The sequence below is a fragment of the Chiloscyllium plagiosum genome, unplaced genomic scaffold (assembly GCF_037043375.1).
Source record: "Chiloscyllium plagiosum isolate Xiang-an unplaced genomic scaffold, Cpla_swu_hap1 HiC_scaffold_8, whole genome shotgun sequence".
NCBI classification, from domain to species: domain Eukaryota; kingdom Metazoa; phylum Chordata; class Chondrichthyes; order Orectolobiformes; family Hemiscylliidae; genus Chiloscyllium; species Chiloscyllium plagiosum.
Window position 1 is genome coordinate 84,927,415 of NW_028270146.1, and position 13,266 is coordinate 84,940,680.

The 13,266-nt window shown below is 41.6% G+C and overlaps 1 protein-coding gene across 6 annotated transcripts in view; it reads left to right on the top strand.

Moving 5' to 3' along the window:
* LOC122553773 (spectrin beta chain, non-erythrocytic 1-like) overlaps positions 1–13,266 on the top strand; it is a 332,898-nt gene that overhangs the window by 311,877 nt on the left and 7,755 nt on the right. For all 6 annotated transcript variants that reach the window (XM_043698081.2, XM_043698085.2, XM_087990057.1 and 3 more), the window contains 3 exons: positions 7,751–8,025; positions 9,638–9,811; positions 10,751–10,793. In XM_043698081.2, coding sequence (XP_043554016.2) covers positions 7,751–8,025; positions 9,638–9,811; positions 10,751–10,793 — 492 coding nt within the window. The remainder of the gene's footprint in view (positions 1–7,750; positions 8,026–9,637; positions 9,812–10,750; positions 10,794–13,266) is intronic.

The window sequence follows — 13,266 nt, forward strand, 5'->3', positions numbered from 1 at the left end:
TCTCCCTGAGGTAACAGTGGCTGAAGGACCTGAACTTAAGGGAATTTATATTTGCCAGGATTTGGTGTTGGAGAGACTGTTAGGTCTGAAGGTTGATAAGTCTCCGGGGCCTGATTGTCTGCATCCCAGGGTACTGAAGGAGGTGGCTCGGGAAATCGTGGATGCGTTGGTGATTATTTTCCAGAGTTCAATAGATTGGGGGTCGGTTCCTGAGGATTGGAGGGTGGCTAATGTTATACCACTTTTTAAGAAAGGTGGGCGAGAGAAAGCAGGAAATTATAGACCAGTTAGTCTGACCTCAGTGGTGGGAAAGATGCTGGAGTCTATTATAAAGGATGAAATTACTGCACATCTGGATAGTAGTAACAGGATAGGACAGAGTCAGCATGGATTTATGAAGGGGAAATCATGCTTGACTAATCTTCTGGAATTTTTTGAAGATGTAACTATGAAGTTGGACAAGGGAAATCCAGTAGATGTAGTGTACCTGGACTTTCAGAAAGCTTTTGAGAAAGTCCCACATAGGAGGTTAGTGAGTAAAATTAGGGTGCATGGTATTGGGGGCAAAGTACTAGATTGGATTGAAAATTGGTTGGCTAATAGGAAACAAAGGGTAGTGATAAACGGCTCCATTTCGGAATGGCAGGCAGTGACCAGTGGGGTACCGCAGGGATCCGTGCTGGGACCACAGCTTTTTACAATATATGTTAATGATATAGAAGATGGTATTAGCAATAACATTAGCAAATTTGCTGATGATACAAAGCTGGGTGGCAGGGTGAAAAGTGATGAGGATGTTAGGAGATTACAGGGTGACCTGCACAAGTTAGGTGAGTGGGTAGATGCATGGCAGATGCAGTTTAATGTGGATAAATGTATGATTATCCACTTTGGTAGCAAGAACAGGAAGGCTGACTACTACCTCAATGGAATCAATTTATTTAAAGGGGCAGTACAGAGAGATCTGGGTGTTCTTGTACACCAGTCAATGAAGGCAAGCATGCAGGTACAGCAGGTAGTGAAGAAGGCTAATAGCATGCTGACCTTCATAACAAGAGGAATTGAGTATAGAAGCAAAGAGGTGCTTCTGCGGCTGTACAGGGCCCTGGTGAGACCACACCTGGAGTACTGTGTGCAGTTCTGGTCTCCAAATTTGAGGAAAGACATTCTGGCTATTGCAGGAGTGCAGCGTAGGTTCATGAGGTCAATTCCTGGAATGGCAGGATTACCTTACACTGAAAGACTGAAGCGACTGGGCATGTATACCCTTGAGTTTCGAAGATTGAGAGGGGATCTGATTGAGACATATAAGATTATGAAACGATTGGACACTCTGGCAGTAGGAAACATATTTCCACTGATGGGTGAGTGCCGAACCAGAGGACACAGCTTAAAAATACGGGGTAGACCATTTAGGACAGAGCTCAGGAGAAACTTCTTCACCCAGAGAGTGGTGGCTGTGTGGAATGCTCTACCCCAGAGGGCAGTGGAGGCCCAGTCTCTGGATTCATTTAAGAAGGAGTTGGATAGAGCTCTCAACGATAATGGAATCAAGGGTTATGGAGATAAGGCAGGAACAGGAATGATCAGCCATGATTATATTGAATGGCGGTGCAGGCTCGAAGGGCTGAATGGCCTACTCCTGCACCTATTGTCTATTGTCTAATATCTTTTCCTAAAATCCATTCATGGGATCTGGGCCTCACTCGCTATAACAGCATTTATTAACCATCCCGAATTGTTGTGTAGGCCGAATCAGGGAAGGGAGGCAGATTTCCTTTGTGAAAGGGCATAAGTGAACCAGATGGGTTTTTACAACAATCAGTTGTGGTTACCTGTTCACTATTAGACTAACTGTTTATTCTGAAGTTTTTAAAAATTAATTTTAAATTCCACAATCTGTCATCGTAGGCTTTGAGTCTATTATCCCCAGAACCTTGATCAAGGGGTCTGGATTGCTAGTCCAGTAACAAAACCAGTACACTAACACTATTTGCAAATAGATTTAAACTGTCCACTTTTCGTTTCACACATCAACATTTACCCATTAGCTTGCAAAGTAATTTTCTTCAAGTGCATGTGCAGTTTTTAGAAGTTTCTATTGAAACTGATTCCACCACCCTTTCATGTAATATCAAATAATCGTTTGCATGAAAAGGTTATTCCTCATTTCTCCACGAGTTAGTTTGTCAAACGCATGACTTCCATCCAAGGTAATAGTTTCACTTTGCTTGCTTTCTCACAATCATGACTAAATTTATTGCTCTTATTAGGTCTTGCCTTGACATTATATACCTTAGGGAGAACAATCCTAGCTTCCATAATCTCTCATAGAAAATAAGAGGAGGAGTAGCCCATTCGGCCCTTTGAGCCCACTCTACCATTCATTATGATCATGGACAATTGTCCAGCTCAGTAGCCTGCTCCCACTTTCCCCCCATATCTTTTGATCCCTTTAGCCCCAAGTGCTACCCAACTCCTTCTTGAAATCATTAGATATTTTGGCCTCAACTATCTTCTATGGTAGTGATTTCCATGAGCTCATCACTGTCTGAGTTAAGTAAGTTCTCCTCTTCTCAGTCTGGATGGTTTATCTCATATCCTTAAACTTGTGACCCCTGGTTTCTGGACTCCCTTGCCATCAGGAACATTTTTCCTGTATCTACCCCCTGTCTAGTCCTGTTCAAAGAACTGAACTTCCTCATCCATGTATCATCCTAATAAATCTGGTCCCCCCAGCCAGAGGAAAGTCCTCCCAGCATCAGGTCTGTTCAACCCTGTTAGAAGTTTTTCAATTTCAGTGAGATCCCTTCATCCTTCTAAACTCCAGTAAATACAGGACCAATTGTTCCAATCTCTCCTCCTATAACAAACCTGTCAGCCAGGAATCAGCCTGGTGAGCCTTCACTGCAATGGCCCAATGGCAAGTATATCTCTCCTTAGGTAAGGAGACCAAAACTGCGCACATCACTTCAGGGGTGATCGCACCGAGACCTTGTACAGCTACAGTAAGTGATTCTTGCTCCTGTTTACAATGAAGGTCAACATGCCATTTTCTTTCCATGCATACTTGCTGCACATACATGCTTGCTTTCGGTTCTCACTGTTTGGAGTACACCTGGGTCCCTCCATCTATCAACATTTCCCAATCTACCACCATTTAAATAATACTGTGCCATGTTGTCAACAAATTACTGCTCTTTATCAATGGAGATTTGGGTTAGATCTGATCCACTTAGCTTTATAAATTTCCCTACATTATGACAGAATGAACTGCTTTTGTAGAATATAGTGGATGCATTTATATTAAGAACAACTGCAAGAATAGCAGGAAAATAAAGTGGTGCAGAATTCTGAACTGTAACACTACTGGAGCTAGTCCTGTGGGAGTTGAAGTTCTACTGAGTGTGAATTATTCACATTTTGTATTGCCTGTGGTGTGTCCCATTCTAGGAAGGGCACCTGAGTGAGTACACACATGCCAGAACATGGCCAGAATGTGGTATCAAATGTACTGACTGACTTAAAGTACGATTTACAAGACTAGACCAAAAAGGTTCACTCAATGTATTCGCTTGTCATTTCCATGGCCTGTGTAGACAGCTTCACAAGAGATCCACCATCAGTGTTCTTTAAAGACAGAGACACCCAACTTGCAAATGAGCCTCAGTGATTCAGAAGTCCCTAGATGCACTCTATAGTGCGCATGGTGATATTGTGATTTGTCATCATTCCAGGGATATTCGCACAAAGGCTGTAACGAGTGAAGTGTGTATAGTTACACTGTATCTCCATTTGAAGTGTGTTGAGGAATTGGAACTAAGCCAAAGAGAGGGGTATCCTGGCACAATGTCCTCTGCCAAGTTAGAGCTGGCTTCCTATATCCTTCTCTGTACGGATAGGAGGCTGGCTGGCTAACCAGTCACACCATGTTCTTGGGTACACCTTCTGCTATACACAGCCTCATCAAAGACTCCTGTACCAAACGTTTCCCTTCAGGGAATTGAAATGTTAGCTATCTTCCCAAATACTTGATTGCAGCCCACCGCTGCCCAGTGACTGATTCATACTCATTTCCAACTTTTAACATTCACACAGTGCCGTTATCCGGTAACTGCAACTAGCAGATCCAGTGATGATGCTTCTTGGTACTGAGTTTGCTCCAGCTCTGCCTCCCCCCTGGATAAGCCTGACTCAGCGGGAGGCGATTCCTGGCATCTAGTCAGACAGGGGACAATTCGGGTGAGGGAAGGAGCAAAGGGGAGAAGGTAAGAAATCCATCTGTGGGCTACGCAATAGGGGAGATGGAAAGATGAGGGTGTGCTGGAAGTTGGAGGATAGGATAATACCATCATCTCAGGGACTCCAGTGGCATAGTCCCAACAATCTTGTGTGGCAACCCTGGAAGATGCTGGAGACCCTTGTTCCTCTATTATGGGTGAGCTTATCCAGAGGCAGAATGTCAGTGATAGTGAGACACAGCATTGATGTGATATGTCTGCTGCTGCTGCTGCTGCTGAAGGTGGGCACAGGCAGTGGGAGTGGCTGTTCTATGAGGATGAGGTGAAGTATCTGGATGATGGGGCCAGGAAGTGCTGATGGCTGAATGCTGGGCTGTGGTGCAGTGAACAGAGTGAGAGGTCGATGGAGTGATGGTCAGAAAATATGATGGGAAGGTTCATTCTCTGACTTTGCATGAGATCATGACACTCCTCTGACACTGCTTGGGACCAGACTCCTTGTACTGACCTCCCCAGCTACCTGCTGCCAGTTTCTTCAGAAGATGGTCCTTGAAGGTCTCCCATCGAAACGTAGCCTGTCCTCTTGTCTGCCTTTACCTGCTAGAGACAAAAAAACCCTGCAGATGCTGGGTAGACAAGGTAGACAAGCTGGAGGCTGGAAGAGCACAGCAAGCCAGGCAGCATCAGGAGGTGGAGAAGTCGACGTTTCATGAGTAATCCTTGTTCAGGCCTGGTAGGCAATCAATTCCACATCAGTGAATCTAGGGAGTCTATGCCCTCCCGCGTACTGGTGGCCAGCTTGCCTCACATCATGACGACAACAGAGGTGCAGTTCCACTTTTAAGGACAGGCTGTCTTTAAGAGGAGCCGGCTGCTTCCATCCCTTGCTGACAGTGCACCGAGCATGGCTTCCTGCTGAGTGTTCAGGCAGACCCCACTTGCACTGAGCCTCCGGTGAGGTAAATGAGGATCCAGTACACTGTGTGCTGCCTGCTGTAACGACAGTGGAATGGAAAGGTCACAAACCACAACCATTTCCCCCACCCCAGCCAGCACTCAAGAATGGGCCTTAAACCACTTGAAGCCCAAAGAAGAGGATACAGTGTTTGATTTCAATTCTCATTATTTAACATAATTTAACATTGCAAAATCACTCTTGTAGTTATTACCTGTTGTGCTTTCTATCTCACACAAACATCCCAATCACAGCAAGAGAATTGGTAACTCGATTAATTATTTTTATTTGAAGAGATGAAACTGTACCCAGCAACATCTAGCAGGCTAGTTAACGGGTTTAGTCTGGAAGACTGCTCCTATCTTCAGCCCGATGACCTCACAAACATATCCATGACTTCTCTGTCTGGTAACGCACAGTAGTTATAGATACGCACCGTCGCATTATCTTCAAAACATGCATCCTTCAGTGAGGTCCACAGAGCACTCAGCACTTCAAGCTTTAAAAGGCAATCAAGCTGCTCTATTGTACAATCTGTAAACGATTCAGAATAAACTGCCTCTCAGAGAGTATGTTAGCTGACTCTGCACATTTTACCCATTTACCTAACTCTTACTGATACTTCCTAGAGTGAAAGAATCTGCAGCACCATCTATTCAATTAACTGAAGTACTGATGGTCTTCACAGTATATAAACATAACTAATAGACAGCCTCCAGATTGCTGTTAATGACACTAATAAATAAACCATACCCATGTTTGTGTGACAGTTCATTATTTTAGAATAGGTGCAGGCATAATAATATTTTCAATTTCTTTGGAGACACAGTGGACAATTCATTCAATGATTGGCTGTTGACAATATTAACAGACATTATTATGCAAGCCACAGCATAACACTGGTGATGAAACTAACAGCAGTGTGTGATACGACACATGCCTGTCTGATAAAAGACATTGTTTGGACACCACCAAGCATAAGAACAAAGTTCCAGATCCCCTCTTGATGGTTAGGTGAGGTGCCAGGCACCTTCAGATGTGAGCAAATCCCTGCACCCACCAATGAGAAAGTCTGCCAGATTTAGGACTGACCACTCAGTTTTACAGCTGACCAGTCTCGGTCATGGGGTTCATTTTCAACCTCCCCCTCCACCTGCAGGATTTGTGGGGTGAATGGGCAAGAGCATGGGGTCCCTTGAGCAGCTATCCTCTGCTCCCCCAATCTGTGCCTCCAGTTGGGCAATTGGAGTTCTCCCCTCAGCCCCAACTCAGCAGGTAATCCCTCGGATTTCCTAGTTAAGAAATCAGCCACTTTTCTTGCCTTCTGGGATGACAGATAACTGGGCAAGTTAACCACTTGAGGGCCTGCATTGATGTGTTTTGAGAAGGTCTCCGATGGACATACTCATCCAGCCCTAAGGTCTGAGGTGCCACAAAGAGGCTAAGTACTTTACCAGGGCCAACCTGCCTGATTATTTGCTGTTCTTACCACCCCCAGACAGAGAGCAATTGTACCCCATGGATGTCTTGATTTTACTGCGTTGCTACAGTAAGGTACCAAATAAAGGCAAGCCCTGTTTCCAAGTTGCAGCGGTTAAAGTGTTGACATGTGGAAGCATTTTTTGTACCTATGTGATCCTGTCAAGAGTAATCAGAGAATGAGTAGCTGTCCTAGCCGCAGAGAGCGTACGAACCAGGGAAGATTAAAAGTGGTGGAAGACTTTACAACACCAATGTATATTTCTGTAGTACCTTTAATATAACAAAACATTTCCAACATTGTCCTAAATAAGAAGGTATTGGTGCAGATCAGTTAGGTTAAAGGATGTCTCAACAAAGAAAGCAGAGTTGTAAGTTGGGAATGAATAGGGAGGGAATTCCAGAGCTTAGCACTGAAGATGTAACTGAAGGCACAGCCACCAGTGCTGGTGCGATTAAAATTGAAGATGCTGAAGACATCAAATACCAATAAGTGCAGATATCTTGCACAGTTTTGGCACTGGAGGAGATTCGAGATGGGAAGGAGCAAGGCCATGGATCTAAAAATAAAGTGGAGTGTTGTAAAATCAAGACATTGTTCGGCTTATAGATTATTTTGTAGGCCAACTTACCTCAGGGGCTTGTGGGCTGATATTTTCCTGCTTAGAATAGCCACAGGACACATTCATGTATTTGTATGGCAACGCCCAATTCAAAATTCTACTGGAAGCATTAACCTGTTTAAAATAAATAAGCTCTGTTAAAATACTGGACAAAGGACTTTCACATATTTCAAACATGCTAACACAAATATCACACATCATTTTAGTACCCTGCATTTTAGTTATAATTTAGTCATGCTGCATGTTAACTGTGTATTGAAAATGTATTGACTTTTCTTGATGGGATAACTAATGATTTAGATCTTTTATTGCCTAGCATCAGAAAAAATCTAATATCATTCATAGTTACGGTGCATGGCTCGGAAAACTAACACAATCCAAGTTGCAGGTGATTTTTTTTATTTTTAACATTCATGAATTTATTGTCTCATGTTATCTCCAACTTCCCTCAGATAACCACTTCAGAAGATTTGTCTGCCTTGGTAAATGGTACTGACAGCCCAGAAGAAAAGACATTGGAGAGTGAAGATAAATCAGAGTTTGAAGAGAAGCTTCGTGAGAGAGCTTCCAAACCTCCACCCTTGGTGTTGTCAGAGCTTGAACTAGAGAAACCCAGAGTTTCATCCACACTTCCCATTTTAACTCCGAAAGAACAACCTGCCCAATGCGAGGGATACCTTGCACGTAAACATGAACTAGAAGGACCTAATAAGAAAGCATCAAACAGGTGAACCTCTAAGGCTCTGAATTTTTTTTAAACTTGTGGAATCTGAATGTGAATAACATCCTCAGCCTTGGCTCTGTTGACTGCAGTCTTGCCTCTCAGACCCCCTCCAAATAATGTGCATGAAAGGCAGGTCCCTCCACAGGACTGAGGGGGTGCTCCTCTGTGACATTTGTTGTCTTTCTGATGAGTTGTTAACACTTCCCTCCTAGGTAGACTTAAAAAATCCGGTGGTGCTATCTCAAAGAAGTGAGTGGCAATTATCTAGTCATTCTGGTCCATATTTAGCTCTCAATCCACATCAGAAATGCCAATGATCTAGTTGTTACTACGTGTGTGGGAGTTTACTGTGCTCAATTGAGTTGCTGCATTTCCTACATTACAATAGTGACTGCACTTCGAAAGTTCCTCATAGGCTGTTAATTACTTTGAGTTTTCTGGCAGCCACGTCAAAGGTGCTATATAAATGCAAGCCTTTCTTTCTGATGCAGTGCAATTTCATACTGTCCACAACATGGCAGTTGATTTACAACATGAATATCTCAAAGAAGCTCCTGTCATGGCTGATTTGATACATGCATTAAAGGTTTAGTTTGAACCTTTTAGGAAATATTTCTTCTGTGAGATATGCCAACCATACCATGGAAGTTTTTTTTCACAAAGAGGATTAACTAATTCATGATGTTTTGAGGAAGTCTTTCCCCATTGTACAGACAGCACTAAAAGGAATTTTTCCTGCGTTTGACCCAGGAGAGCAGAGACTCAAGACTGGAATCTCAGAAATGGAAAAAATGCTACATTCTCCAAGCAAACTTCCCTGTAATCACAAAAACATCCTGTTTTCTTTTTGAAGTTACATAAATGTTTCCCTGTTGAGTTAGTGAATAAATTGCCTGCTCGACCTTTTCATCATTTCTCTTGATTTCCATGCTGTCTAATTCCTGTGGATATTAAATCCTGTATGAGTCGCAATTTCCTTTTGCTTAACATTAGAAAGATAAAGCCTTTTCATTTCAATTCACCCGACAAAGATTATTCCCTTTTTCTTGATTCTATCCGAAGACCTCCATTTTTTCTGACACTGACAGTCATCACCTTTGGGTTTTATTTGAATCTGAGTTAAACTTTAACCTCTATATTTTCCATTCTATCAAATCTACTTGCTTCCACCTTCTGATACTGAAACATTCTGTTGCGCCTCTATTGGTTGCAGATTAAAGCTACCCAAGATCTTGCTGGCCACACTTTCTTCAAACTCCATAAACTGCGATAAGTCCAGATCTCTGCCCCATCTTTTGGCAAAATAGATCCTACAGACCTGTTCTTATAACTTTCCAATACATTTGATTCAAGGTCCGACTCATCTATAACAAATTGCTCCATGACATTCCCTACCCTTAAAATCTCCCCCATACCTATCTTTTTGATCAAAGATTCACTCACTTCTTAATTCTGTCCCATCCTGAATTAGTATCAATTTTCAATATGGCTGGGAAACAGCCTGGGATTTTATGTATTGTCACAACTTGTTGTCATACAATGCCAAAGAAGTCCATGCTACTGAATTTGAAAGTTTGCACATCTGCGTACAAATATGTGCTGCCTTTTCACTTAGGTCTTGGATTACCTTATATTGTGCCCTGAAGAGTGGTGAACTCTACTTCTATAAGGATTCAAAGAATTTTAGTGCTGGCGTTACATACCATGGAGCTGACCCTTTGAATCTGAAAGGTGCTTCATGTGAAGTTGCTGCTGATTACAAGAAGAAAAAGCACGTGTTTAAGCTGCGGTGAGTAGATTTGATGTTGCTGATATGGTGTAGAGGGATAGCTAAGATTTCTGTGGCTGTGTCATGATATTCTCTTGACATACAACTGCAGCATGAAACAAGGTCAGAAAAGGGCAATGCATCAACAACATTTTAACAATTAAAGAAAATATGACAAAGTAAATGAGAGATGTCTGGAGACAAGAATTTATTTTTGGTGCTGAACATTAGCTTCAGTGTCATCAAACTGTTGGCAAGGGTACTCATTTCACTCAGTTTCCATTTTGAGCAGCACTGGGATTGCAACAACCCATATCACATTTTATTTTCTTAATTACTTTCCAGGCCTTATTGATTTCCTAAATTTCTCCGTGGGACTTATCAATACATTTTTGGCAGATTTCTGAAGCACTTCGGCAGTCAACTGACAGGGAATTGCTCACAACTGATGATCCATGATTCTGTAGTTCTGTTGCCTTTTTATTATTTGGAACTCCTGAAGTCTCTGGGCAAAATAGCGCCAGCTTCAGCAGCCAGTTTGTCAGCCATTTTGTGCCCAACTACCTGTGAAATATTGCAGGCGGCAATATTTTGGTTTTCCTGTTCTGTGTTTGTTTAGCTGTCATCCTTTTTTCTCCTGAGACCACTAATATTTTCCAGGAGAACACAACTGGTGCCAGTAATCCATACCTTTATTTTATAAATAGAACAGTACGTTCATAGAATGCATTTACAAAGCTTTAAAGCAGTTGAGGAATTCAGACGACAGGGGTAAACTGTGACTGGTCATTCATGAGAATTATTTGACTCCAGACTGTGTTACTACTGTAACCCCTTCGTTATCAGTAGGAGCTACAAATACAATTATATAATTCTCCAACGTGTTGTTAGGCTATGATTGATGCTGTCATGTGTGGGAACTCTCAATCTAAATGTATTGCATTTGATCTTCCATTTCAGATTGAACAATGGCTCTGAGTACCTGTTCCATGATAAGGATGAGGTAAGTCATCTGAACACTCATGTATTCTATTCAAATCTAATGTCCCTTTTGTAATAGTGACACCAAAATAAATCACTGTGAATTTTAATACATGACTAAGCCTAATGTACACAGTCAGGGTAATTTTGTACAAGTTCAAGCTCATTTTTTTAACCATTTCCTACAACTCAAGTTCAAAGCAAACATAATTCAGTTAATAAATAATCTATGCAACCCAAGAAGTATTACCCAATAAGGATAGGTTGAGTAGACTAGGTCTACATTCTATAGAATTCAGTAGAATGTGTAGTGAGCTCCATGCAACATATACAATTCTTAAAGGGCTTAACTGATAGACACAGGAAAGATGTTACCCCTGCTTGTGGGGCCACAGTCTGTGAAAAGGGATTTAGCCGTGCGGGACCAAAATGAGAGAGTTCTTCATTCAAATGAGTGTGGATCCTTGGCATCCTCCATCCCAGAGAACTGTGTTTGCTCATTCACTGAATGCATTCAAACCTGTGACTATGTTTGGGTACTGAGGGAATTATGAGTACAGGGAGAGTGTGGGAAGATGCAGTGTGCTAGAAGATAAGCAACTAGAGATGGATAATAATGTTGGCTTGGTTAGCAAAGCCAGCATCCCATGAAAGAATTAAAAACAAATTTTATTAAATGGTGAAACAGGCTCAAAGGATTGAATGGTCTTATGTCCTTACTCGACTAAAATGCATTATAAAGACAGCAAAAGGTGACAACAATGGTGGGAAAAGAGGCAGAGCTATGGCAAAAATGTTTAAGAACATTGTTAACAAAAAAATTTGAAATGGAATGTTGACTTGCAACCTAGTTTTCATTTGTTTATATAGAATAGAATAAATTTGTGTTATACTGCACTTTTCGAATTTTCTGAGTCCCATTTTGTATCTGATATGCAACACTAATTATTATCAGTCAATAATTGATGTAATTTCAGATAGGTACAGTTAGTGAATAATAATGGTTTCCCTTCATTATTATTGCCTGCAATGATTTCAGTTCTCATTATATTCCTTTAAGTTAGATTATACAGAATTACTTGCCAATGTGTCAAGCAAAATGTTTGTCACCTTATACGTCCACCGTCACCTCTTCAAATTGAATTCCAAGTACAAACTATTGCCACTGAAGAAATATTTACATTCTAGTAAGCTTATATCTTAGTACTGTATGTATAGATTAGTATAGGAAGTTGCATAGTAAAGGGCTGTTGTTAATGAATGTCCATTTGTGCTTTTTATTTGGTAATGGGATGTGCATATCATTGGCAAGAACTACATTTTGGGCCTACTTGTAATTGCTTTTAAGAAGGTCCTGGTGAACCATTTTCTTCAATTACATTCAGAGAAGTGTAGGTACTCTTAAGGAGATAGTAATTAAGGAGATAGTAATTTATCACCATATTGATACAGTGTAAATAAAGGAAAGGGTAAAAATGTCACAATCAGTGCAGTGTGTGGCATGTGAGGGTTAGGGTTAGAGTGTGTCACATTCTATCTGCCTACTGTCTTCATCCATCTAGTCAGTAGAAGTTACAGGTTTGGAATGTGCTAGTGCATTTAGCTGATTTGCTCTGAATTAAATTTGGAATGAAACTGCCACGAATTGTCTGTAATTTTTACTTGCCAGTTAGAATTATTGGTGTAATGGTCAGAGGTTTTCCAGGTCTCCCTTAAAAAGACACCATGGGACATCTCCTGTCAATTGGGTCTCTATGACTTGATGACTGGATGACACAGTAAAGATTGATACAATGTCATTGCCGACCTAGTGGTCTTTGAAATATTTTGCTGGTTCCTATTTTCAGAAAGAACAAGGTTGGTTAATTTTTGTATTCCCAGGTCATTCTTCCTCGTTGATAAACAATAAGACTAGAAAAATCAGTTCTCAGACTCCTGTGGTGTTTTACGTTATTTGTTTAACTCATGGAGCTGAACTTACCCAAGATTTACTAAAGTGCCGATTTTGAGGAGTTTTGTGGAGAATTTCCTTCTGTGCACTGTAGTGAGTTATCTCAGGCAATTTTACACTGTTCACCTCATTACATATGCACCATACCTCTCAGGTCCTGCTCCCACACTATCTTGCACTTACTAACGGTGGAAATACTCATCATGGCAAAGAGCTTCTGGGATTTCACCACCAGCTCCATACTTAAAACCCAGTTTACGCCAGGTCAATTGCTGCCAGCTGAGGCAACGTGGTGGCTCAGTGGTTAGCACTGCTGACTCACAGCGCCAGGGACCCAAGTTCAAATCCCGACTTGGACGACTGCCTGTGCAGTGTTTGCAAATGATTTCCATATTTGTGGTCTTCCTCCAGCTGCTCCTATTTCCTTCCAAAATCTGATGATGTGCAGATTAGGTGGATTGGCCATGCTAAATTGCCCATAGTGCCTAGTTATATGTAGGGTAGGTGGATTAGCCATGGGAAATGCAGGGATAGTGTAGTGGGG